Source organism: Rhipicephalus microplus, chromosome 3 (assembly GCF_043290135.1).
Source record: "Rhipicephalus microplus isolate Deutch F79 chromosome 3, USDA_Rmic, whole genome shotgun sequence".
Lineage (NCBI taxonomy): Eukaryota > Metazoa > Arthropoda > Arachnida > Ixodida > Ixodidae > Rhipicephalus > Rhipicephalus microplus.
The window spans coordinates 76256511-76283128 of record NC_134702.1 but is presented as its reverse complement, the minus strand read 5'-3'; the positions used below and the strand labels follow the sequence as shown (position 1 = coordinate 76283128).

The 26618-nt window shown below is 44.1% G+C and overlaps 1 protein-coding gene across 1 annotated transcript in view; it reads left to right on the top strand.

Moving 5' to 3' along the window:
* LOC119173412 (uncharacterized) overlaps window positions 1-26618 on the top strand; it is an 80046-nt gene that overhangs the window by 6056 nt on the left and 47372 nt on the right. The window contains exons 2-6 of the mRNA XM_075889844.1: window positions 8401-8510; window positions 8693-8757; window positions 14435-14530; window positions 20538-20600; window positions 22121-22253. Coding sequence (XP_075745959.1) covers window positions 8480-8510; window positions 8693-8757; window positions 14435-14530; window positions 20538-20600; window positions 22121-22253 — 388 coding nt within the window. The 5' untranslated portion in view covers window positions 8401-8479. The remainder of the gene's footprint in view (window positions 1-8400; window positions 8511-8692; window positions 8758-14434; window positions 14531-20537; window positions 20601-22120; window positions 22254-26618) is intronic.

Sequence of the window (26618 nt, the reverse complement as noted above, 5' to 3'; positions counted from 1 at the left end):
CTCGTACTCTGATGCAGAGTACAGCTCGGTGTCCTCGCTCTCACTAGATGGATTACCACGCTTTCTTGAAGCAATGCCTGTGGATGAACTGGTACTGGGCGGGATCTCCGGGAATTGTACATCCATGATCGCGATGTAGGGGGCTGGAGACCCCGCTGTTGCGCTGTGGAACGCAGAAAAAACAGCACAGACCGCAAGAAATGTTCCACCTTGACGATCCAGAATTCTACATGAGGTCTAGTGCATCTAAATGCGCCGCGAAAGTGGAGTGATTGCAACTCTTGACCGAAAATATACCCAATATTTTAGACTACGTATACATTCAGTGTTTCTATAAGGATGATATGTTAAAATAGACCTTTTTATCGAACTAACATCCAGTTTGATTGAATCAGTGCTTTGAATTTAGCAGTTGACAAGGTTCAAATAATAATACTTCTTATGGCGTTTGCCTAGTTTTCATGTTTAGTTTTGGATTGATTTATCCCTGCGGTGCTGTAGCGTGCTTAAAGTTCTGTTTTTCATGCGATGGAGTTTCCCAGTCCTTCAATCTGCGGTGTAGTTTAATCACGCTCTGTTTTACCGGTCCTTCTTTATTGTTTTTACTGTTAAGGTGAAAGCTTGAGATGCCTCATCAAACGTAAAATTGGCTGACTGCGTCCTGCAGGACGCAGAACCACCCCGCGGCCTCCGCTTGCAGCGTACAAAGCTCTCCCATGAAGTTACGCCGAAGCTTCATGACCAGTACAACTATTGATGAACTGAGCTAGCACTCAGAAAACGGCATTATTTCTGCAAGTTTGTTCTCCTTCCCCCGACGTCCTGTTCTGTATGTTTGGGCTTGTGTTCTATACATTTTCTTCGTTCAGCATTTGTAGACATGGACAAACTTGTCATGCGCATATTAGAAGAGGACGTGTTGGAAATCTTTGTCAGCTTGGGCACATTGAGTTGAGCTGACAGCCAACGCACACGGCTTTATAAGCATGTAATTTTAATGTGCATCGGAACAACATTATTTAATACTTCATGAAGTGAAGCTCAATAAACGTACAATAAAAATAGAGACAAGACAGGATGAAGCGCATCGTCCTGTCTGTCTCTCCTTTTTTGTCTCGTTTATTGCACTTTCTTCACCCAGCATGCTTCTACAACTGGCCCAAACTTCTATTCACCCGAAGATTTACCTACTGAAACATTTAAGAAGTGCAGGCAGACGTGCTTAAATCTAATTAGCGATGAGTACAGCAAACGACAGTGCGAAGTATGAGTAGAAGTTATCCCCAAAGCCTTATTTTGTTGAGTACGTTTGTTCTTTTTTAGCCTTTCGACAAAGCTTTTTGAATATAAAAAGAACTGGCTGTCTCAGTTATTTCTCGGACCACTTCTTCTATTCTTATTGCACAAGGAACAAAAAAGAAATGATGAAAATAAAATAAGAAGGAAAGAAAACCTTTAGGCAGTTTGGCTAGCAACACAACTCCGTAAGTAAGCGTGCCCTACATTTAAAGGGCAACATAAAAAACCACTGGCCAACGTTCTATCTACCGCGTGCATCAGAAAACGAGGGGCCTGCCCAGAGGTCAATGACCTTATGTATCGCCTAATAATTATCCGGTCGATGCGAGAGCGGAAAACTTTCTTACACTGAGGCACCGAATTATTTCGACCTTCGTGCGCTTGAGCTGAGACATTCAATGATGTAAAGCACTCTGACTTTTCAGCAAGCCCCGCATAAATTGTAAATTAGCGAGCGATCTTTTACATTTGTTTTCCGCCACACGGCTGTCATCTGGGAAGGCGCCAAGTCAGTTGTGTCATCGCACGCCCAGCGTTGACATTTCCAAGTTGCTCTTTAGCTGACGCGGAAAGCTAGTTGAATTGTTATAGAGCCGGTGAGCTGATGTACACAGACGGCAGCGATGTTGCCGATTCCTCGCTCTTTCATAACTTACCGGTAATAATATTCTGTTTGATGGACATTGCGGCTGAAAAGGTAAGTGTTGCCCGCTTCTGCTGCATTACTTTGTGCTTCATGCAAGTAATTTATTCGAACAACGGCGTCCCTTCCCTTGCATGGCTATGTTAACAGAAAAAGCGGTGGCATTAACAAAGAAGAAAAACACGCTGGTCTCGGTGCTTATACACATGCTAAGAATAAGAAAAATTTAACAGAGAAAACCAACATGATAATGCACATTGTAGGCAAATTCTAGGACACATTGCAGCCAAATGACACTACACTGAAACTTGTCTTGCAAAGAGGAGGAAGGAGGAAGAGGAAGGAAGTCTAAGCGGAAAGACAGAAAGATTAGCGAGTTCTTAGACCGGCTGGCTACTCTGTGCTGGGGAAAGGGGTGAGGGGAATGAAAGATGTTAAAAAGAAATGTTGCGAAGAGAGAGAGAGAGAGAAATTACAAAAAAAAAATGCGTCAGAGGAAAGGCAACATCAAAGAGTATAAGACACTATAGTTTGTCTCTGAGGCCAGTTGTCCGCAAAAAGCGCAGCAAAGCTTTCAAAGCCTTCTGGGCTGAGGATGGGCTCGGCCAATGACCCAGAATCCTATGTTCTGACAAAGGCCGAACATCCAGTCTATCCAGAACTGCAGTAGTTTCTTGTCTTTGCGCGTTGAAATGGGTGAACTCACACAGAAGGTGCGCGATGGTTTTTTCGCAGCTGCAGTAAGAGCATGCAGATAAGCTGGCCATTCCAATGAGATAAGAGTATGCAATCGTGAAGGCCACTCCAAGCCACAGGCAGCATGGAAGAGTCTCCTCAGCTCGAGATATCCTGGAGGGAAGACGACGCTGCAGATAGGGATCCAAGTTATGCAGGCGCGCGTTTGTGAAGTCTGTTGAGTTCCTCTGTATTAGTGTGAGGTCACGTGCAAGCGAACGAAGTCTTGTAGCTGCGTTGGTTTAATGTCCAATGAGATTAACCAACACACTACTTCAGCGTTTATTATCTTTGAGGCAAATTAAGGAGTTCACACCACTGTCCAGGAAATTAGCGAAATTAAAAACTAATTGGTTTCATCCCAGGCGCCTTACAGCTGCCTCAAATTGATCTTGGCTTATCTCAAACCAAGTGGCAACTGATAGGAGTACTTGCTTCGGCGAGTTGGCAGCTATTTATTGTTACGTTCTTGCGCACTGCTTAAAACACCAACATATAAAAGACCAACACACTTTTCGGGGTAACAGAAAGGGCTTACTGGCACGCGAAAGGCAAACCCTATATTCTTACAGGTAACGCGCAGACGCACCTATAGTATACGCATTAGGTCCTAATGCTCAAAATCAAGACTAACACCTTCTACGTTCCACAACGTCGCGAACTTCTTGTAGCAGAAATCAGGTGTGCCAAGAGTATTATATCCTTCACTTAAGAACGAACAACTTTCTAGATTTTTGGAAGTGGTCTGCAATGTAGGTTGGAACAGCCTGATAGACGTTTAGGAACGCATGCATGAATATTTCTTTTAACAATTTCATTCCCTGGCGTCTGAGTGAAAAAATTGTGTTTTTCATTTGTGCAGAATACGATTATCCAAAATTTTATTCTCTGCCACTGGTACACGTAAACATGTCATTCGTTTCTTTTATTGCACCATGTACTCACGAAATTCTCATAAGTACAATACGCCAATTGTGCCTGACAGAAGTTCAACAAAAATTAATACACTTCACTTCTTAATGCGTGGTGGAGTGCACTTTGATTGTAATAAGTGTAATGGGCCAGTGAGAAAGCTACCACACTATGTCAAGTTCTAATGTAACTTCTAGACTTTTTAATGTAACTTTTTATAGTCTAGCAACACTTAGGTATTGCTACTAGTCCTGCTTAGCAAAAACTGTAGAATCCTTGGTGCTTGATAGGTAGGGCAGTACGGAGTTCTTCGAGAGTTGGCGTGGGCCACAACCTTAGATATATAGGTCTCACGTGTCTTCACAATGTTTATGCAGTGCAGTTTGGCAATTTAGTGTTTTCTCACACTGTCATAGTTACAGCAGTTCAGTCATCTTGCATATGCATGCTTCGCATAACATTGATCTCCAAGGTACGTGGCATCTGCCAATTTTTTTTAGCTATTACGAGCCCTGGGGTAGCTCTGTGGTAGAATACTTTGTTGCCACGGTGAATACTGGGGTTATAATCCTATTGGAAAACTTAAATTGTTCCTTTGCATTCGTCGAATCGACGGTGCCGATGTCAGGTTTCTCTTAACGCTCATGCGTTAAAATTGTCCCTGTATGTTGTCGCTGCTCTTGAGTAGATATGAAGTGTCAGTCATCTATGGCACAAACCTGCAAACTAGTGGCAGTTGCCGAAAAGTGTTAGACGACGTACGAGACGGGATTGCGACATTATTCATGTCTTGACAAGGGCGTCGTATTCGTCAAACCATCTTAACATCTGGTACTAATTTTGTTTAGCGCAAGTTAAGGGGATATTCACGGTGACTACGAGGCGTAGGTGGCTAGATATACAGATACATAGATCGACAGATACGCAGATAGACGCCAAAAGGGCGCAAAGAACGCAGAGAAATGTTTCGCATATAAAACTTTGAAAACACGGTATCATAGCTACAGTACTGGAATGCTTCTTCCACCAAAAAGTGCTGGGAGCTTTGAACTTGTAGCAATGCTGCTGCAAACACAAGACGAGGATTTCGTGTAACAGACTGATAATGTCACCCAGCTAGATGAAATGGCTAGATCTAAGTAGTAGATTTTTAAGTAGAGTGGGAGAAAGGCTAGCAAGGTAGATGTTTCAATGCATATTCATACGCGAATAAACGGGAAAAGAGAAAATAATTTCCAGCTTGACATTTCGTCAGCATACCATGCCTCCTTTTTAATATTTGCAGAGCGCTATAAATTTACTTTTATTTTGTGCAGAGCGAAGAAAAAACTATCATAATTATCACGCGCTCTTTTCGAGACCGTTGTCCTCTTTGTTAACTTCAATTTCTGCTTCGATCTCAAAACACCTGCGCCCGTATGATCAGCGTGGCATTTGATAACTCCAATGGATGAGAGAATGAGTGCAGAGAGTGAAAGGGAGAGCAAATGAGGGACACAAAGACACTGAGAGGAATTCTTGGCAAAAGAAGTTTCTTGGTTCGATTCGAATCAGCGAGCTGAAGGCAAGCGTCGTAGAAATAGAAAGAAAAAAACCAAAGCAACGCCATTAAGTGTAGCCAGGTTGAACATGGCTTGCTATCCTATACGAAAGAAGGGAGAGAAAAAGAATAGAGAAGGAAGGAGATGTAAAGTAATACACTAGCACGCATAGTAGTGTGTACCGAGCATGGCCAGAAAGTCATAAAACTGTGAACTTTTACAAAGTATTTGTTGACTTCGACTGTCTTAGATGGAGTACACTGCAATTCATGATGTTAAAGTAGGCTTGCAAGGAATGGCTTCAATGTACCCGACGTTGCAGTGCCCTTCGAGCTTATGGTGTAGTGAGTTCAGTGAGGAGTGTTCGCATTGTGCTGGTCACTGATCTCAACGCAGCGAATAGACCTCGGTCTTCGTCGCGGAGATCTTTATAGTCGTATCTTGTGTCCTCATTCTGTGGGCGCGCTGTCGGGGTAAGAACGGCCACTAGACATCCACTACCACCTTCCTCCCCTCCACGTCTTTCAGGCTTTCCGAGTGCAGCGTGTTAGTTGGTGGTGGTGATGGTGGCGAAGACAGTGATGGCAGTTGCCGTGAAAGAGAAATGTGGTGCTGCCTAGACCTTATTCTGACAATATCAGAGGCTTCTCTGTGTGTGGATTTATTCATTACCATATATTTTATTACGCTCCGTTCTTTCTTCACTGCCGGACAGTCTCTTGATGAAGCTTCATGTGATCCGTGGCAGTTGTGACATGCCAGTATCGTTGCTCGGCAGGATTCCGCACTGTTGGCTCTTCACATCAGGGGCAAACCACCACGTTTCTGCAAATCCCGCTCACACGACCAATTAACTGACACTTGTTGCATTGCAGTGGTTTCAGTGTAAACAGACGAACCACTCGGTTATCTAGGCAAGCTAGCAGTGCATAGCAAGGTAGAGTATATTAGAAAGTCTTGTGTGGTTTCGTATAGCAAGCGTGTGGCAAAAGGAACTGAGGGCAAACAGGAAGAAAAAGAAAAAAGGATACAGGAAAGCGTATCGTGAAAAGAAAGATGACAAGAGAATGAGAGGCAACACAAGAAGTGAATACGAACAAGTATAAAGAGAAAGGGAGAAACCACGAGAAAGAGACAGAGAGAAAAGGGCGAAACCTAAAAAAGGCGAAACCTAAAAACTGCGACAAATAGTGAGAAATAAATCAAGAGTGAAAGAAAAAAATATAAGTGGAGACAAAAGAGGCTTAAAAACATAGATGACAGAATATAAAGGAAGTTAAGAGACCAAGACATAATTAGAAAAATAAAGAGAAATAAGGAAGGTCGCCCAGCTCCAAGCTTCTTTCAGGCTTGCAACCAGTTAAGTGAGAAGCTGCCTCATTTTTTATGCCTATATTCATAAATGCGTGAATGCCTTCAAAATTCCTTCGCGCTTGATGGAGGTTTCGAATTGCACAAAGAATGGCGTGGTGAGCACATTCAACGTAAGGTGATATTAGCATATATGCCAGTAGTTTCTGTCCAAACACATCTAACAACATTACGATGGCGAGACAACGGGCTTTCAAAGGCAAGTAACACCTTGTGCAATAAAAAAAAACAGCTAGAAACACTCTGATCTGTGAAGACAGCATGAACAAGAGTTTCAGTGTCAACGTTGTTTTACAAAACCTCCTAACTGCAACTTACAGATGCTAGGCAGTGGTCTGTGCGATGGCCAGCTAGCTTCATTATTCATATGTCCAGCCTCGGTATGATACATAGCTAGTCGAGATAAACAGCGCAAGAAACGAAGACCGCAGGAAACAAAGAAAGGAAGAACAGCGCGAAAAACGAAGAAAAAAAGAACACAAGACAGTGCTCGTCTTGTGTCCTTCCTTTGCTCTGTCCTCGTTATTTCGCGTTGTTTACCTCGACCAGAAACGATTCGTTACAAACTTGCCCAGGTTTCTATACTACTTGGCCTCCGGATAAGTTGGAATTATGACTAAAATTAATATTTAATAGTCAGTTTCTTTTTCTGTGTGCCTTGTAACTTAGTTTAAGAACACACTTTGATGCATTGCTATGTTGGAGCAATGTGGACCTCGTATTTTTGCACCTGTTAAGTCATTGTGCAAGATGGTGGCAATGGAGTAAGGCAGGCCTTGCACAAGTCTGTCTCAGAAATTAGAGCCCTATTTCAAATGCGTGTACCAATTATAAATTTTTCGTCTAATGGGTGTGTTGCACGTTGTGAGCAGTGCTTTCAAAAATTTTGCTCTATTGTGAGAATACAGGAGCTGCCTGAATTGTTTGTAATATATTTTTGTAGAAACGTTAAAAACCAAACAGAAAATATGTGTTGCGAAGGCAGAGTATTTCGCATTTTTCCTTTTAAGATATTTAACAAGCATACCAAAAAAAATAGTTCCATATGCCAAGACAAATGATTGCTTTGCAGACGCTGCTGTAGCCTATGCTAAACAGTGTTAGTTGTACAATCGAGGTAACGATACCTGAATAGGTGCACTTATTATGTTAAAATGTTTTTGCGTACTACATATATAAAATTTACTAACTAAAAAAAAGCCGACGGCATAGCTCGGCTGATAAGCTATAGCTAATAGCTACTAGCTTCGATGCGTTATTTTTAGTCCATCAGCTTAGTTTGACCCCTGGATAGACCATTTACAAACAATCCTTTTTTGTCTCTTTCTCTTGTCTTTGCTCTCTCTCTCTCTCTCATCTTTATACTCTCCCTTCCCACTCCCCCAGCGTAGGGTAGCGAACCGGCTATGTGCCTGGTTAACTTCCCTGCCTTCTCTTGCCTGGTTAACTTCCCTGCCTTCTCTCTTGTTGTTTTTGTCCACCTCCTCGTGGATAGAGCAGTGTGAGTACATAACTGTAGACAGACCATATAGGAGTACAAATGTGAAATATCAGGCATCATATTTGGTTTTGTCACTTGCCTTGCTTGCATCATATGGACGTTTTGGTTATAGGTTTAATTATAAGAACACGTTTGATTAGGGCCAATTCTGCTGAGCATCGCGTTGAAATATTTTCTAGCTAGCACCTGTGACCCTGTGTGACATACGCTTCTCATTATTGCACGTCCGGCTTGCTTTGCTCGCAACTGACGCTCTTTGTTGGTGTAGATGAGTCTCAATGGCTAACCTGAGCGTACATGTGCGCGCTAGCAATGTTGACGGGCGTCAAATTTCTCTTCGAACGGGTATGATGACATTCTAAGCTTCTCATTACCATGTACACATCATCACATTTCAGATTTTCTCCGCCACTTCACAAGAAAAGCTACAACAGGAGGCGGTGTACCGTATATAGCGGAAAATCGGAGGAACACCGGATGAAGCACACGACAGCGGTAGTGTTCTTATGTGAGTCTCTAAAGATTCAGTATCGGGAAGTTTGATCACTTTCAAAGCTTTGGTGTGACCTTTTTTTTCTTGAAAAAAGAAAATTATGCAAAAAATAAGAGTCCTTTGAAAATTATTGTTCTACAAAGTATTTGTAAACTAATTTTCTAAAAACGTATTCATTCATATTTGAAATATTGCAGGCTTCGCGTTGGTGGCAGCGCGTCATGAACCATGTGGTCAGTTCCCGACAAAGATCACAGCTTTGGTAAGACAAAAATCATTCTCTCTTTGTTTTTTACACAACAATGTACTTGAAGCAACACAGAAACACACACACACACACACACACACACACACACACACACACACACACACACACACACACACACACACACACACGCACGCACATGAACATGCACAGTGCCTTCCACGAAGGCCTGCCCTATATTCATACCGTGGTTAGAATAATAATTGCAAACACTCGGGCGAGAAGATCACGATAATCCTTCATGTCATTTAGCACTAGCTTGAACAGTTGCGCTCTGAAGTATTTTGTAATCTTACTTAGACTATGACTATACTTATGGCTTTTGCGTATAAATTACGACAAGTGGTACTCTCTGGAACAATGCCCTAACATCGAAGGAAGGAATTTTTCATTAATTATACGCAGGCAAAGAAAATAACACTTTTGATGCAAGGTTCATAAAACGAATGCTTCAGCATGAAATGAGAATTGTATATGAAGTAAGGCTGGCAGCCAACCCTTCTGGATCGGATCACGCGTTGACTCATCGAAACACCAGTTTGTGAGAAATAGGGCACTAAACTATTTTCATGTTCACAGACCGCTAAACGCGAAGTAAGCACTGACAGCACAGCGAGCTTGCGGTCGGTTTCTTATAGTCTGCCCAAATAGCGCGCGTGAAGGTGTATTGACACATAAGCAAAGGTCGCATGCTGCTGGAACCATAGAGTTTCCCAATATACACTATAGGGAACTCTGGTGCTAGTGTATATGGGAGCTTCAATGCACGGCGCTTCAGCGGGCATGAGAATGATGGGTAGTACACACATTTGTCTAAACTTCGTACTTCTGGCCTGCTTTAGGATCCGTGTGTGTTCGTGTCGCTTGAAGCTGTTTTCTCACGAAGCAAAAATCAGCAGATGTTCAGCGACAGTGCTTCACCACCCTATCTTTTTCGAATTACCTTTCCAAATTGGGTCACAAAGTTCAATAGGGTTGAATCTTTTTTTCAAAACAAAATTTAAACACAGCAATAAACAAAGCCGCAAGTACGATTCGCCACCCACAAGTACGAAGACTAGGCAAATGTGTGTACTACCTATCATTCCCATGGTCGCTGAACAATCGCAGCGCCATAGTGCCCTCTAGTTAATTTTGGGAAACTCTATGGCTGGAACGACACAGCATACCTTACTCCTCCCCTGCGCCCCCCTTTTTACTCAGCCACTTGCTTTCACGTTTCTGAGCTTGACGAGCCATTCACCCCTGGCTGCGCACGCACGACGATGTTTTCGCATGCGCTCTTTTTGTGACGGAGACGACAGGCTCTTTTCTGCTCTGCGTAAGCCGCACAAATTCAGAATGCTCGCACGCTTTTACAGGCAAGTAGAACATCCTGTACAAAGGGCGATGTCATCAATTTGAACTTCATACATACCATGACAGTGATAGCGACGGAAAGCTGCCCTTCCCCAAGAGTATTCTTGCGATTGTTATCGCTAAAATTGAATAGAGAATGCAAAATGGACAGAATCTTGAAAGCTAAAAAGCTAAAAAAGAACACGTTAGAATCGCAAGCTGTGAAAGGCATCGGACCACGATGGTGACGTCCATGCGGAGCAAACAAGCTCTGAGATATGCTGCAGAATCGTGAGCTGGGCAAGTTTGTGGACGTTCATCGTAGAATATTTTACAACACAATGGGCTAGATAAGGACATGTGTCCTTTCTACATACATATCTAACCCGTTGCACTATACAATAGCCTACTGTGAGCCCCGCCGCGGTTGTCTAGTGGCTAAGGTACTTGCTTGCTGACCCGCAGGTCATGGGATCAAATCCCGGCTGTGGCGGTGCATTTCTGATGGAGGCGAAAATGCTGTAGGCCCGTGTGCTCTAATGTGGTTGCACGTTAAAGAACCCCAGAAGGTCGAAATTTCCGGAGCCCTCCACGACGGCGTCTTTACTAATCACATAGTGGCTTTGGGACGTCAAACTTCACATATCAATCAGTCAATATCCCACTGAGTCTACTCTGAGATATATTTAGGACGTGTTAGTAGTAGACACTCAACCTATTCTATGTAGTTGATTTGCCATAACCAGCCACGATCTGCTGCGTTGGAGTAACAAACTGATGGTGTTCCCATACTATCATTTTTCGAGTTCTATAGGAGAAGTCACAGCGATTTTTCGGCTACGTCCGTAGTCTTCCGAATACGTCCACCGCATGTGGCTGGGGAATCAATATAAATAAATAATTATTTGTTATGCTAAACCTGTAAGTTATCTTACGTCATTGGCACTCATTTTTCTAAAGTGTTTAAAAAATTATCAACGACGCAAGGGCATGATTTTGGCGCTTTCCAGGTAAAAAATTGTGAATACCTATGCCGCAAATGCTCAGGAACACTTCAATGAAGTACACGTGTGGTCTCCGTGAAGTTTTTGATTGCATCGACAGGAATAAACTCGAAGTCTATTGCATGCAATAATAATTGACCTGCACTGCGCTGCTACGCCTAACAGCCTTGTTTAACAGCTGCCTTAGTTTTCAGAAAGTAACGTTTCGGGTACCGATTAACGAGTCTTAAATACCGTACTTAGAAATCTTACTGGGGATGCTTCGAGGCTGCGGCCTTGCTCCGCTAATCTCGAGACTACAGCGGCCCCTTTTCGAAGAGGGCGAAACACAGAAACATTTAAGAAACATGCAGCATGTAAAGTTAAATTACGTCCGAGTTAAGGTGGGATGAGCACATAAGTAACAATACTTCATCTGCCACGCAAAAATTACTTTTTCTTCGCAGATAACTTCAAACGGCAATCTTGCCAACAAAACTCCTAGCATACAAAACATTCATCAGGCCGATCTTTGACTACGGAAGTAAGGTGTGGTTTCCTCATACCCGCACAAACATAAAGAAAACTGAAGGAGTACAGAGGAAGGCCACACACTTTATCCACAACAAATACAAGCGTGAACACTCACCCACTAATCTTCTAACTCTTTCTTAACTTTCTATGCTAGAAGTACACGCCAAATATGCACGTTGAAAATTTCTTTATCAACTGCTGCACAACTAATAAATAAAAACATTTCAAATTACCTGTCTTGTTCGCAAACATGAGCCACAAGGCACAAACATACACATACATTAGTACAATTCAAATGCAGCACTAATGTGTTTTTATATTCTTTTTTCCGGTTGCCATCCATGAATTAAACATGCTTGCCCCTCACATCACTAACACTGAGTTGTTGTATCCGTTTAACATCAAAATTGAAATAAATTCTTAGCTTTTTTTTAATGGTCAACGACGTCAGTAATAAAGCCAGTTTGTATACTTGTATTATCTGTAAGTAGCCATGTAAGCAGCCTTATGGTTCAACATTCCATTTGGCATGCACTTGTATTTTCTTCTATATCACGTTGTGTAATTATTGCTAATATGAGAAGTGCCAAGTTGATGTTGCTCTTATTTTTTGTAATACTGATTTGTTACTATGATGAGCAATCATAGCCTCTGTACAATGTGCCCATCTGCTATGGTCTGAATAGAGACTGGCATTATTGCAAATAAAAAAATAACTAAATATATAATAAATGAATGAATAAATAAATAAACAAATAAACAAATAAATGTGCAAATTAGAGAGCTCCTCTGGGAAAGCGATTTCAGGACACCCCCGATTATTCCCATAGAAGCCTTTCAGGGTACATGCCACTTTACATTTCTCAATAACTCTTTCCCGCAAAATATATCTTGCGAGCTCCAGTGACCTCGTAAGCACTGTTTTGAGACTATAGGGCAGCCTGTATTCTAAAGTGATCATTTTATTTTTTTTCGACTACTGGAGCAAAGAGAAGTGGCCAGCAAAAAGAAGGGGCAACTGATGGTGCAAAGATGGGCTTACAGCAGAGCATGTGAATAACCTAGCTTATTAGCAACGTCTTATTCAACATATATTTATTGACCTATTGGTAATAATAATATGATCACAAGGTCTTATTTAAAGTCCCCAGCATGGTCCTATTAGTTTGGCGTCAAGATGGCCTGGGCTAGTTGGCTTGAAGTTAGCCCTGCTTGTCTTCATTGATTTGACCAAGCATATTCTGGGAATGCGGCGAGAAATCATAGCTAGGCATGCCTTTTATTCACGCTATGCAGTGCAACAAAAAAGATGAACAGCTCCACCCTAAAGAATGCCTTGAGACAGATGGTCGTCTTCTTGCCGTAATTTAACTGCAATAGCACTTACATGAACCACCCAGACGTACTTTGCCATGATGAAGCCGCCACCACGAGGTTTCGTACAGTACATAAAGGCAATAACAATGCCCCTCGAGTTGTGCGTTCAATGTGCGAGTGAAGGCACGTGAGGGCAGCTAACGATAGCGACTGCAGTGCAGATGAAATGCAGCGGCTGCCCTCCATCGCTCGAAAAGCCCGTTGCGGATACCACAGGCGGCGGGGGATCAGTAGAGTGCAGTCGCACGTAATATTAATAGCGATCTTAGCAGACAAGTCACACTTTTCACGTGCTGCGTTGTCACCTTATGGCAAGTTCGGTATGTTCGCGCTCAAGGGTGACCGCGGCTGTGGTCACTTTTTCTTACGCCCGTTAAAAAGCTCCTTTCGAAGAAATGGCAATGTCGGTGACGGTGGCGGTGTCTTTCGTTGTGAGCAAAAAGTTCATGATGTACGCTAGCCAATATTCGAGGCAGATGCAAATAAAGCCAATAATTGGATGGCGTATGCACCATAGCTCTTTTGTCGGCAGAGTTTAGAATCACCACCGAGAGGCGCAGTTGGACTAGCGATTCTGAAAGTGTTATGAACACGGTTTGAAAACGTTATTGCATTCTGCTTTCTTGCGTGGCAGCTGGAAGAGGTGAATCATTCCAGGCGTAGTAACATGTAAATTGCGTAGCAAGTTGGTGTTTTAAAGGCACGCCCTTCACATTGCGCTCCGAACTAATCATGACTGTCAGCACCAGCACCAACCATATGAGTAACTGTGCAGATGTGCGAGTTGCCTTGCGGACCAGTAGAGGGCATCTTACCGATTCGGGAAACAAAAGAGAGTGGTGTGGTGGGCGCACTTCGCAACTATACTTGCAAGGAGCACTCAAGAATAGTTTGAAACGGCCACTTACATGCAAAGACGTTAGTTTCCTTGCGGCATAGTTGAGACATTTTCGAGACATTTCAGAAGCAGATGCACACTGGGCCCGAATACGTTATCAAGTTCTACTCTTCAGGGTGAAGCTCAAATATCCTCAAGGTTTTTGTTGAGTTATGCGAAGTATAGTGGGTAACTTGAATGTGCTGGGACGTGATGGCAGAAAGACAACTTGTGGTCTGGATGATGATGATGATAATTCCACAGCCATGCGCTTGTTCTTCAACAAGCGCGTTGGAACGCGCTTGTTCTTCAACGTCACCACTGTCATCGTCATCGGGGAACAATGGCAGACATCGCTCCACCCTAAAGAGCTTCGCCCCTAAAACTAGCTTACAGGTTTATGACAGAATGCCAGCTTTATACAACCATCTGTACTAAACCTACCATCTCCGGAAACCATTGATTTTCCAAAGAATGATAAGTTGCTTCAGGGAGAGCTTGCACAGACGTGGTAGTTAAACATACAAATCGCCGGGAGCCTAATCACGGTTCTCATTTTCCACAGGACAACAGCACATGTATCCCGAAGGTCTACCGGGGAAAAGTTGACGGCTTCACACCATACGATAGTGGCCAAGAACAAAATTGCACGTCAACAGTGGTAAGCTACTTAATGAGTATTCAATAATCAGATAATGAATAGTTTCAGAATAACCTTGGCTACTTCTAGCAAGTCTATTAATTTGTAATGAAATCAAGTTCAAAATGAATTTCTTCGTTCGTTTTCGCGAGTAGGCTTAACGTGAACATTATTTCAGCTAGCACGCTTAATTTCAGGCCTACACAATCTCTATTAACCATAGCCTCAGTGGTTCGATGTAGTGCTTGTAAGATGTCACACTATGACCTATTATGCTTTGTAGTTTTCTATTCGCGTTTCCATTGTCTATGAGTGTACTTACAAAAGTACCGTTGTTCCTTTTGATAAAGTGCGCAGTATATTATTAGGGTTCTGCCGTTTACATTTATGCGGATATGTACAGATGGGGGAGGGGGTCAAAAGCTCGTAGACCACTATCCTATGGATTCCTAACGGAGGATGGCCTGCGAATTTTCTACCAGCACTGTAAGTCCTTAAGTGATACAGCAGGCGCAGACACAGAGTTCCTGGATTGGTGTTTCAGCGTGTTAATCTTACAACCTACGGCAATGCTCGTTTAAAATCACTCCTGAAAGTAGGATCTGCCTCTCCGGCTGTCCGTAGAACTCTGCATTTCCGATAAAATTAAAAAAAAAGCAGACAACTCATCGGTAAAAGTTTTAACAAGGGCAGCTTGTTGGTAACAAAGAGAATAGTTTCATAGATATCAGCAAGCTACCCTTGTCAAAATATATACCGGTGAGTTATGGGCTGTTTGTGCACTGTAATACTATATACTGTGTGATGGGCAAAACAAAGAAATAAAGAACAAGAAGGGTAGCTTTGTCACATGGTCGGTGTAATACGTTTATAAACTTAAGCACAGTAACGAATTGACGATATTCAGGGATGCGGCTACGAGTGAAACTTTGTCGAACGTTAGTGCTTCTTCCTGTCCCGTCTTCCTCAGTTCAGTGCCGCGGTTTACCTCATAAAACCTTTGACAGCTCAGATTTATCCAATTAACTGTGATTTTATTGGCCATTATGACACTGTATGGTTGTTTGACAAACCCGAGTTCTAATTGGTCATTGACACTTCTGCCAGTTTGGCTATATAAACATTAACTCATGTCAACAATGTTTCGTAGCCCTCACCCACCACACATTTAACAAATGGCTTGTGGCGCCCAGCGTGCGCGACGTCAGCGTATGTAGACCTGTGCGAGCACGAAATGACATCTCAAGCTTCTTGGACGTAGGACCCTCATGATAGACTTGCAAGTCGCTCAGCACTGTTATGTCGTATCAGTTGGCATGTTTATACAAAACACTCCCGATAAGGCTGGAAAGGCTTTAGCCGACGTAGTTGTTTTGCGCTCCGGTTCAGTTTTTTGCATGCAGAAGCATCACAGGCTTGCAACCCTCCAACCTCAAAAATCTGCCACTTCATTTCAAAGACCCGTGAGACTTATACTTAACAACACTATAGAGAATAAAGTTACACAGAATTAATTTAGGGTGGTTCATGATTTTTGTTGGTCACTCTCCTGCCCTGTTGGAATCGTGGTGGGAGCTGTACGATAAGATTGTTCCTGTATATACGGTCATGCACATGACTTTGAAGTCACCAGAAACTGTATGCCCGTCTAGATGCTTCTGTTATTAATAAGCTATAGAAGATGTTCTGAGTTACTGGTTTGTCGTTCTTGAGAAGCAGCCGTTCTATCCGAATGAAGTGTGAGACGTTATAGATTCTAGCTTTTACACCTGAAGTTGATCTCGACATGCTGATTGATTGATTGATTTGTGCGGTTTAACGTCCCAAAACTATGATATGATTATGAGAGACGTCGTAGTGGAGAGCTCCGGAAATTTTGACTACTTGGGGTTCCTTAACGTGCACCTAAATCTGAGAACATGGGCCTACAACATTCCCGCGTCCATTGAAAATGCAGCCACCACCACCAAAATTTGACCCCGCGACCTGCGGGTCAGCAGCCGTATTTTAGCCACTAGACCACCGCGGCGGGGCGATTTCGACATGCTGATTAACCGAGGTTCTAAGATGAGTACGTGTGCTCTGTTATCAATCATTGAAAATCTTGGGGCGGAAAGCACCATGGTACACTAGGTTTACCCCATAATGAGGGTTCCTTTGTACGTTATCCTCAGTCAATGGCGTGGCCACTTTAGTTCTTCATATCAGTTGTCACAAACATGTTGACCGCTTCGACGGGAATGACCCCAAACGACTGTCGCAGGCTTTCGTGGATACTACGCTTCTGAAAGGTACACAGACTGGGAGTTCCGAAGAACCTTTGCGATGCATACCGGCACAACAGTCAATCGTTTTTTTACAGTGTTAAAATTGTAAATTCATATATGAAGCATAAGCGACCCGCTTGTCTGCAACCTATGAGCCAATTTTAAACTCGGTTTTCTTGAAACGGAAGAAATCAGCCAGCTTTTAAGTAATATCTACAACAAGCAGAGCTACGAAAATCAGTAACATTGTTGAATCCCTGTCGTTTAAAGGAATTCACCTTGTACAATGCCAGTTAATTCTCACCCCGCGCTGAGTTTCCTAATTCTGCCTGTTTCTAATTTAAACATTGAAAGGACATTTTCATAGCTGGGAGTTTGAAAAACATAGCAAAGAACGCTACCGTCAATTACGGGGAGCTTCAAGGTTTTCGAAGGCACAAACGTACATGCTTGGCGTTCAGGAATTCGTGATTCTATGTGCACGTGTTTATGCGTTCACACCTTCAGGACGTCTTCAGTATATTTCGCATGTTGTGACATTTTTGCGTTCATCTATCAAACCATATAAGGTGTTATTGTATTAAAACTAAAGGAAACTGAACTCTGAATTTCGGAGCGTGGGAGATTTGCTAAAAATACACCTCGATAAAGCCCTCATTGCCGGCCAAAAGGTAAACCCCAAAAACGTCCCTTGAATATGAAAAAAAATGTCCGCATATCCACGGAGTGAATGATGAAGAGTGGGGGGAAGCATCCGTCCGTCCTTTCGTTCTTGCTTCCGTTCATCCATGTGTGCGTCTGTGTGGCCGCCCGTGCGTCCATCCGCCCGTCCATGCGTGCGTCTCTTCGTGCGTCCGCACGTCCGTCTGTTCGTCCGTCCCTCCATTCATCCATGCATCCGCTCCTGCGTCCGTCCATGCGTCCATTCGTCCGTGCAGCCATCCGTGCGTTCGGCCATGCATCTGTCTGTGAGTCCGTTCATCCACCTATTCAACGCTCCAAGTACCACCATCTGGCATCAATTCATCATATATTCCTCATATAGAAGCGCCGCCATCCAGCGGACATTCCCAGGACTGAACGAGAGGAGGCACACGCACACTTTCTTACGGCTTGCGCTTCGTGTCTACATCCCACCTTTAGCCACCTCGAGTTCAGGGTATATACTAGTTTACTGTATTCATGGCACTGCGGTCCAACGCTCGCTAAACCTTTCTGAAACCGAGGAGGTTACGCCCAGCGAGTATAACGTAGCAACCCTTTCTTTTGAGATAGTGCGCAATGTACATGCCAATGGCTGTTAAGGGGGAATTAGAGACATGAGGATTCGGCTTTTAGTTAACGCGTACGCTGCGAACTTTTTATTGTTCAACAGCGCACAGAAGAAATCTCCCACCGGCCCCACCTTGGAGGTCAAAATGTAAGCCTGATTACACACTATTACTATGACTACAAGGGACGAACGGGTGCCGCTATGAAGAGCTTCGCCCCTAAAAATTCAGGGTGCACGGGATTTTGACTTCCGGCTTCTTGAGCGGAGGTACCTAGCGCAGACTGTATTTTGCGACTTAGAAGTGTGGCAGCTTGGGCTAGTGTCTTTCGTGTCCTTTTTGTCTCTGTGTCGTCATTTTGTTCTCGCGCTATACCTATCGTCATGTATTTTGCGGCCGCATTTAGTACCTTTCTCACGTCGTGCAACCATTTTTACGTATCGTGCGATCATTGCAGTCTGCTTCGTGTTCCTTTTTTTGGTCAGGCGGCACTGAGTTGGTCTCTCGCGCGGAACTGGGACAGCAGCGTTCTCAGGGAGGCTTTGCTTTCCCTTCAGTGTCCATACGCTGTCGGCTGCTGGCACTGCGCTCCCTTTTGCGCCTAGTGCAAGGGGAGGAATCTCCCGCACGAACGCTTGCATATTGCTTTCTGGGTACTCACCTTCGGCATTTGATGCCTAATGTGCAACTTAACAGGGGGCCGCAGTCAATAACACTTCCTGCGTTTTATGCAACAACTGTCGCATTTTTTCGCCATGTGAAGTCGAGCTGTCCTGGCATAGATGTTTTGAACAACCACATAGTTGAGACAACTGCTGCTTTGTTGCTTCCGTTGGTCCCGCCAGCCCGCCATGCTCGCTCTAGACGGGTGTCTTGGAGCTCCTTAACGGCTTCTTTTCTGCCTGGACACCTTCGGGACTTCATGTGGCGCCTAGGATGGGGTGTGCTTCCCACTCTCGACCGCCTCGAAAGGTGGAGAATAGTCCAGTCAGCAACATGTACGAACTGCTCCCTTCGGTAAACGAATCAGCATTTTCTGAGGCATTGTGTCATTGCTCGCATTTTTTGGAGAGCCGTACATGCCGGATTTCACTGCCTCAGAGTGAATCGCTTCGTTTCTTCTGGGCCTTGTTCGCGAGGCCGCTTCGCTTGTCTTCTCATCGTTGCCGGCTGTTTCTGCCTCTGGCGCATCCGCTGCGAGGCGGTTGCAGCGGGCCACCGCCGCCACGTGCTCTTGCCGATCCTAGAATGATTGTACTCGGAGCTGCTGTCTGTTTTGTCGGAGGAGCTCTTCTTCCTCGGTGAAGAGGAATTTCTTCGGCACTGATCTTGCCCTTTTGTGTCGGTCTATGACGGACGAGTGAAACTTGTCTTTCGACTGGCCTGGTATTGGTAGGCTGATTTGTCGATGCGCCGGCAGGAATTGCATGCCAACATGTAAATATGCAAAATGTACATATTTATCTTTTATTTGTGTCTTTTGTTTACCTTGAAGTATTTTTTGTGGTTGTGTTTGTGTGAACCATCGAATGTACATGTTCTTTCAACGTCATCTCATATCCATGTTCATGTAAATGACGTCTGTTTTGTCATCATCGTTGGAGTATATCTAAGAAGGAAATGTTCTGTTGAGTGTTATTGACGTTTGTGGAAATAATTTTTTTCTAAACAAAAATTAGCCCCGAATCTGCATGTTACACTCCATATGAGTGAACAAAACGTTTATTTGATGTTCTGCGCTAGAAAATTGGTGAATGGTATTCTGGAGGCGCTGCGTTAGTGCCTCGACCGTGTATCGGAGGTAAACGAGCTCATCAAGGCACGTTAGATACGAGCGCCATCTGGCAGTTCGAAAACGAAGGAAGGCATGCACGCCCGCAGAGAAAGGTGCACGCTTTTCTCGGAGGTGATAAGGTGTAGAACGCAAAGCGACGGGCAGGTGCCACCACCGGGTCGTCTTAGCCAAGCGTTGGAAAAACTTACCTTCTTAAGCATCGCGTTGCACTTTCAGCGCAGCGTGATAAACACTAAGGTCCTTGGAATTGCTTGTGTGTCCTTCTCTAGTATAAAGGCACACATACAAAACATCGACGTGTTGTTATGGTGCCTCAGATGTGGGCAATATTTGCTTTTTATTTGAAAATAGCACAAGTATGAACGCTGAATCTTGAGCAATATTGGTGGGCGCTGCGGATGGGGTTGGCTTTTTGGTGCCGTTTGAGGTATCGGTAAGGGCAGACAAACAGACAAATGTGCAGACATACAGAAAAACCAAAATTTTTCCGTCGAAGGTCCCCAAGAGAGACTATCGTCTTAAATAATTCAAGGACATGGAGCAATTTTCGGGATCCGACTTGTCTATCTAAACGTCAACACTATAGTTAATTGTTGCAAGAGTGGAGAATAGTTGACAGCGTATTGATATATATTTGACAATATATCTTTTATACAACATACTGATTAATCTTAAATGTGCTTGTTTCATTTCAGGAGGTTATGCTGAATTGCACCTGCCATAACGGTGACACCGTGTCCCAGCGGCGATACTGTGTCGTACGTTGAATCATGTTGCAGCTTATAGGGACGAAGCTCCTTAGGCCGGGGGTCATTCCCTCCTCTGTAGTAGTAGTAGTAGTAGTAGTAGTAGTAGTAGTAGTAGTAGTAGTAGTAGTAGTAGTAGTATGTAGCAACCTCTAGTTTGAGTTGCTCAATAGATCGCGTTGAGTGTATATGCCCTTAGGACTAATGTAACCATATAGTGTTAGTGGATTTGACAGCCTGTCCAGGAAGCGAATGATAATGAGGGGGCTGGAGCGAGCGTCCAACCATGCGTCCGTCCGTGCGTTTGTGCGTCCATTTGTGAGTCTGTCCACACGTGCATATCTGTTCGTCCGCGCGTCCATGATTCGTTGCGTCCAACCTTCCGTGCGTCCGTGCCTCTGTCCATCCGTCCAGTTGCACTGAACGACACGCGGATGGATGGACGCATGGAAAAACAGACGAACGCTTCACCCACTCATCACCATTCACTCCATGGATATGCTATGATTTCTTTAGACTGATATATTAGTGACAACAAGGCTTTCACCTTGCAGGATCAACTCCAATTGATTTGGGGCAAAAAAGTCAGTAAACAGAGCACAGTAGCGTAAAAGTTTGCCTCACGTGTTACTGGTAATGAGTGAGACGTGTGTTGTGGTATAGTGATAGGAGGGCCTGCAGTATGCCACCGTGTGTGGGAAAGCTCACGGGTCACTAGCATGAGTGTCCTAGCATCGCGCTGCGTGTGCCTTATTGGTGGCCTCATTTTTAAAAATAAAGGTTTCATTTCAACATATTCTGAAAGGAGGAAACTGGGTAGCATCATGGCTTTCAAATATAGCGAGGCTGGATTCCGCTAGGCACCTAAAATAGCGGAGGGATATTCATTATTTGCCTTATTTTTATTCACCTTTCTGACGCTAAATTTTGTAATTGCCGGAACTTCATAGCCTGTGAAAAAACATGCGATTTCTCCTAAACAGTCTAACAATATGTTTTCATGGTTTTCAGCACGTCCCATTTGCCTAATTTTAAAGTGAATAGCTGTGTTTCCCCTTAGACGTTTTTTTTTGCCACGCCAGCTGTCAATAAAAGAGAGCGCATATAAAAGCAGGTGATTTTAATGCTGAGCTCACTCGGCAAAACTAAATCCCCGTTGCAGAAGGATGAGGAAATTACCTAAACATAGGCGATTATTCTGCTTCTGTTAGCCTATACCATGGTCTCTTAGTGGCAATCGCATCTGCTATAGCAGTGAGCTGTCAAAACGAGCTGATACTGTATAACCACCAAAAGTTTTCAAAAATGTAGTAGTATACCACACAATGTACTTACAATAGAAATATACTTCTACCGACCCGGACTGCTACGGGTAGGTAGTGCGAGAAGTATTGTTGCGGTGGTAGTGGAGGTTACTAGTTAACGTCTCCCGTGCGCGAACTTGCACCATAACAAATTGTTAGCAAGCGTTTAGAGCCCTTACCTGGATGTTACCTGGATCGACTGTGGATTTAGACGTGACCATTTCTTAGCAGCACAACATTACGAGGACGGAGGATGACAATACAGCAAACGTTACAGTCGGATTGTGTGGCGATAGAAAATGTCACGTTTATGACTACAGCGCTAACTTCGAGGTGGACATGAGGGACTTGCAACTAGCTCGTAAGTGCTATTTTCAAGACTTAGCATGTGCTCTTCGGTATTTTAGCTTTTCAATTATGATTTAAGTCCTTAAAATTGCATGACAAAAGGGGAAGGAGAGAAAAAACGTGTTCAAGTTAGCCTAATTTGACATTTACTACAAAGCTTACTATACACCCAATTTTATTCTCGGGCGGGTAACACAGCCATGAACATAGCTTTGAGTATGTAGTACTTTAGGAGGATTAATAAAGATATTCCAAGGCGCTTCCTTGCAATGAAGGTATACGTCTACCTTCTAGTACTCTAAAGCTTGCACTGGAAAGTATACCATGAGTTCGCCTATTTTTTTTATAGATTTGAGGTATTCCTAATGCTAGCAAAAGTAGATTAAAAAGAGGAAACTTTTGCAGTCGCTTGAGCAACGCTTACACATTTCAAAACGCTGATAATAGAACACAGAGTGTGAACGACGGAAGAGTGTTGCCATGTTTCAGTCATCATCCTGCGTCTCCATTTATTATAATGTAGACGCGTTCGCGGCACAATAAATTTCTTGATGCGCTAGCATTCGCTTTTTTTATGCCGATGAAACTTTTCGGAAGCGATATTTGGAGCTGTCACAGCTGTATACGACATGATGCACCCTAAGTTGACAAAATCTAATGTGCGCGTAGCTGATACTTTCTTTCATGATGAAATATTGGGAGCGCAAACTAACAGGACACAAGAAAGGAGACAAACGAGCGTGGACTGAAACTTGGTTTATTTAACGAAGATAATGTGTACCAGAAAGACAAGAAGTAAAGGGGAAATACGAGAGACAAGGCTCCACCGTGATGAAGTGTTGTCCACAAACTAGATTTCACGAACAGTCACCTAGATGGTCAGCTGACGCAACTATCCATATTCTTTTTTATGAAAAAGACTTCCGCAATCTATCTAGTTTTTCTGTGACGATGGGTGTATAATGCAAATGTGCCCGAAAATTCAGGTACGCAGTCACACTTTGTGCAATTGGCGGACAAATGTACACCCCGGGCCGACTTCAGCGCGTTATATATAGTATTCTCGCAGGCGATGACGTGCGGCACGCGCTGAACTGTAACGCGCTGAAATATTCCAAACACGTCGAGAAATTTATTGCCAAAAATGGGGTCCACTCTACAGCTACATCAAGCACTTTTTATTGATGTGCTGCGCTAGAGCTCTTCTCTGCTTACTAAAACTTGCAAGTCTAACATTAGAGCGCTTCACAGCGTGCAAGCACAGGCACTACGTGCTTGTATCATCCTACCACAAACCATCTCAACATCCAGAACAGTGATAGTGACTCGGCACCATCGGTTACAACCCTGCGTCACAACCGACGTGCTCAGAGGTCATATTCGGCACATTTTACGGACGGTACCAAGCCATCCGGCACTTCTGCCAGAACAACGACTGCAGGCGTCGTTCTTCACTGCCACTGCGCTTCGCTACCATGCAATTTTTTCGGGGACTTTAGTTTCACACCTTCAGCGCGTTCACCATCCGCCTTCTGGTGCCTACGACAACCCAATGCGTGCCTTTCCATTGCAGGAATAAGAAATAGAAAAGTTCTTTCTGCCTCGGCCTTGAAGCCAGCAGTTCTAGACTGTTTGCGCAGTTTTTATGCTGACAGAATCCACTTTACACGGATGGCTGTACCACCCAGACTAGCTTCACTGGTGCCCTCGTCATCCCCTCGCAACACATCAACATGACTTACAAACTTTGTCACGCCACCACATCGACTGCTTAGGACATTGTTGCCCTGCGAGGTGCCATCGATTTTATCAAACTACAACCAGTCGATGGGCAGTCTGCTGTGACTCCAAGTCGGCTCGACAATGTCTGTCGTCAGCACTTCGTCGCGGGTCGTATGAACAGCTTGTGTGGAAGATCAAAGAAATGCTGCGCTATACGACCGAAAAAGGACAGAACGTTCTGTTCCAGTTAATACCAAGTCATTGCGGTATCTCCGGCAGTGAATTCGCTGATGAAGCTGTCAGAAATGCGCACGCGCCAGCAAACTTTATTTTTATACTTTTGTCTAGAATTGACACCTCTGGATACTTATGAGCTGGCGCAGAACATGACATTTCAGAAGTGGCAATTATCACAGTTCGTACATGGTCGAATGTAATTTATCTACCCATCTTTACGGCTGCGGCTACCCTCTGGTATTTTCAGGGAGGAAGGTACAGTGTTGCGCCGTCTGCGTCTGGGCGTGGCCTTCAAAAATGCCAACTCACTTAAGATTAAGATGGCCGACAGCGCGGAGTTCAATGACTGCGCTGTTGATGAGGCCATTGAACATATTTTATGTTAATGCTCGGCATACGCAACCGCGAGGCTTCATTCACCTCCACACAGTTCTAAATAAATTAGACGGAAGTGATTCCACTGTCGAGAAGGTATTCGGACCATGGCACTGCCCATCGCGATTCCAAAAGGCAACGAAAGTTCTGTTGCGTTTCCTCAGACACCAGTCTCTTACATCGTTTGTGATGTGAAACGTGAAACTGTTACGCGTCGGCCCAATCAGTGACTTTTGCTCCCCCAAGTCTAACTTTGTCCTGTGTAACCGGCAGTATCTCTCGAGGAGCATATTAGATGGCACTGTCTCATCACCATTTCTCATCTCATTTCTTAGATGACGTTGATACAATACAAGTGTGTGCAATAGAACAGACGGGCGCATAAAAGGACGCACAGAGGAAAGCATGGACAGAAGCACGGAAGGACACATGGACGGACGCACACACGTACGGAAGGACGCACGGAAAGACGAACGGAAGCATGGACAGACGGGTACACGGACGGATGGACGAATGGAAGCATGGACGAACAGACGTACGCAAGGACGGATGGATAGATGGATGCTTCGCCCCCCTCATCTTCATTCACTGCGTGGATATGCTGTGACTTTTTTCTCCTCCTCTAGGACTTTCTTTCCCCCTCTGCCCTTTTCCAGTGCAGAGTAGGCTACCAGGGATCAACCCTAGTTATCTCTGTTTGTCGTCAGCTCTCTCTTATTATCATAATACTCTCATTGGAGCGTGGAGCGAGCACAAGACAGTTAACGTGTCTCTTCGAAGAGAGTCACATGCATGCCAAGGCAATAGTCTAAAAAGGAGTCAAGAGACTTTTTCAAGCGAATCAGCCTAACTATAGTCGGCGTTTGTCCCTTGTCTGTCGTAGTAGCCACGAAAGTACTCGGAGCGCTCACTAGATGGTTCTGCGGTAGAGTGCTCGCTTCACTTTTGCGCGTGGTATTGTTATGAGAATAGAACGCTAGCGGTGCTGCGCCACTCTATATAACACAATGAAACTGTTTACTTCTACAAAATGGTTCTGCTGTAGAGTGCTCCTTCCACTCCGATGCGTGTTCTGGTTTAAGTTCAGTTTTCTAGGCGCGCTGCGCTGCCCTGTATCGCATGATTAAATGGCTTAGTCCTCCTAGATGGCTGTGTGATATACAGCGCTCGCTTCACTGAGGCGCGTGCTCTGTGCATTGGTGTTGATCACACGCGGCACTGTGTTGCTGTGTATAATAGTAGCGCATACTCTCCATTCCCTCCCTCGTAGCTCAGTATTATTATGAGTGAAAAAATGAGCATGAGTGCGGTGCAGGCGAGGGCTTGCAAAGAGGCTGTGTGAGCAATCGTGAACGTCCAAGTGGTCAACAAAGGGCACTTTTCTACACAGCTTTAGGTCATCCCATGGATGGCTGCTTCGCATACTGCTAAGGGTTCCTTTCCGGAAAGATGTTTTCAATTTTGGGGCGAAGCTCCTTAAGCCATGGGTCAGTCGTCATGTTTATGTACGCTTGTGTGTAGTAACCACTTCACAGCATATCCACGGAGTGAATGATAATGAGCGGGGCGAAGCTTCGGAGGGTTTTATCGGCGAACCATGAATAATCCTCTGGGTGCATTTGTCCGTCATTTGTCTGTCTGTTTGACGCACAAAAAGATGGACGTGCGGACGCATTGGCAGATGGACACACGTTTGGATGGACGGATGCACGAATGGACAGACACACGGACGGGCTGATGGACGCTTCACCCCACTCATCATCATTTACTCCGTAAATATATGCTGCGATTTTTTTTTCTTACAGCGTATTTGCACCACAATAATAATTGTAAGAGTGATTGGGGAAGGACAAGTGTAGAAAGCTTTAATAAATGCCTTTTAGGCATAGAACAAAACAAGCGTAGAAGGCTTTATTAGATGACCCTAGCAGAAAAATTGTGACTTTAATTTAAATATATAGAAGTAGACAAACAATTGCTGCTTTCGTCAGTGGGAGAGCAGGATTTTTTTTTACACACAAGGGCTCTTCTTCACGTCTTCCAG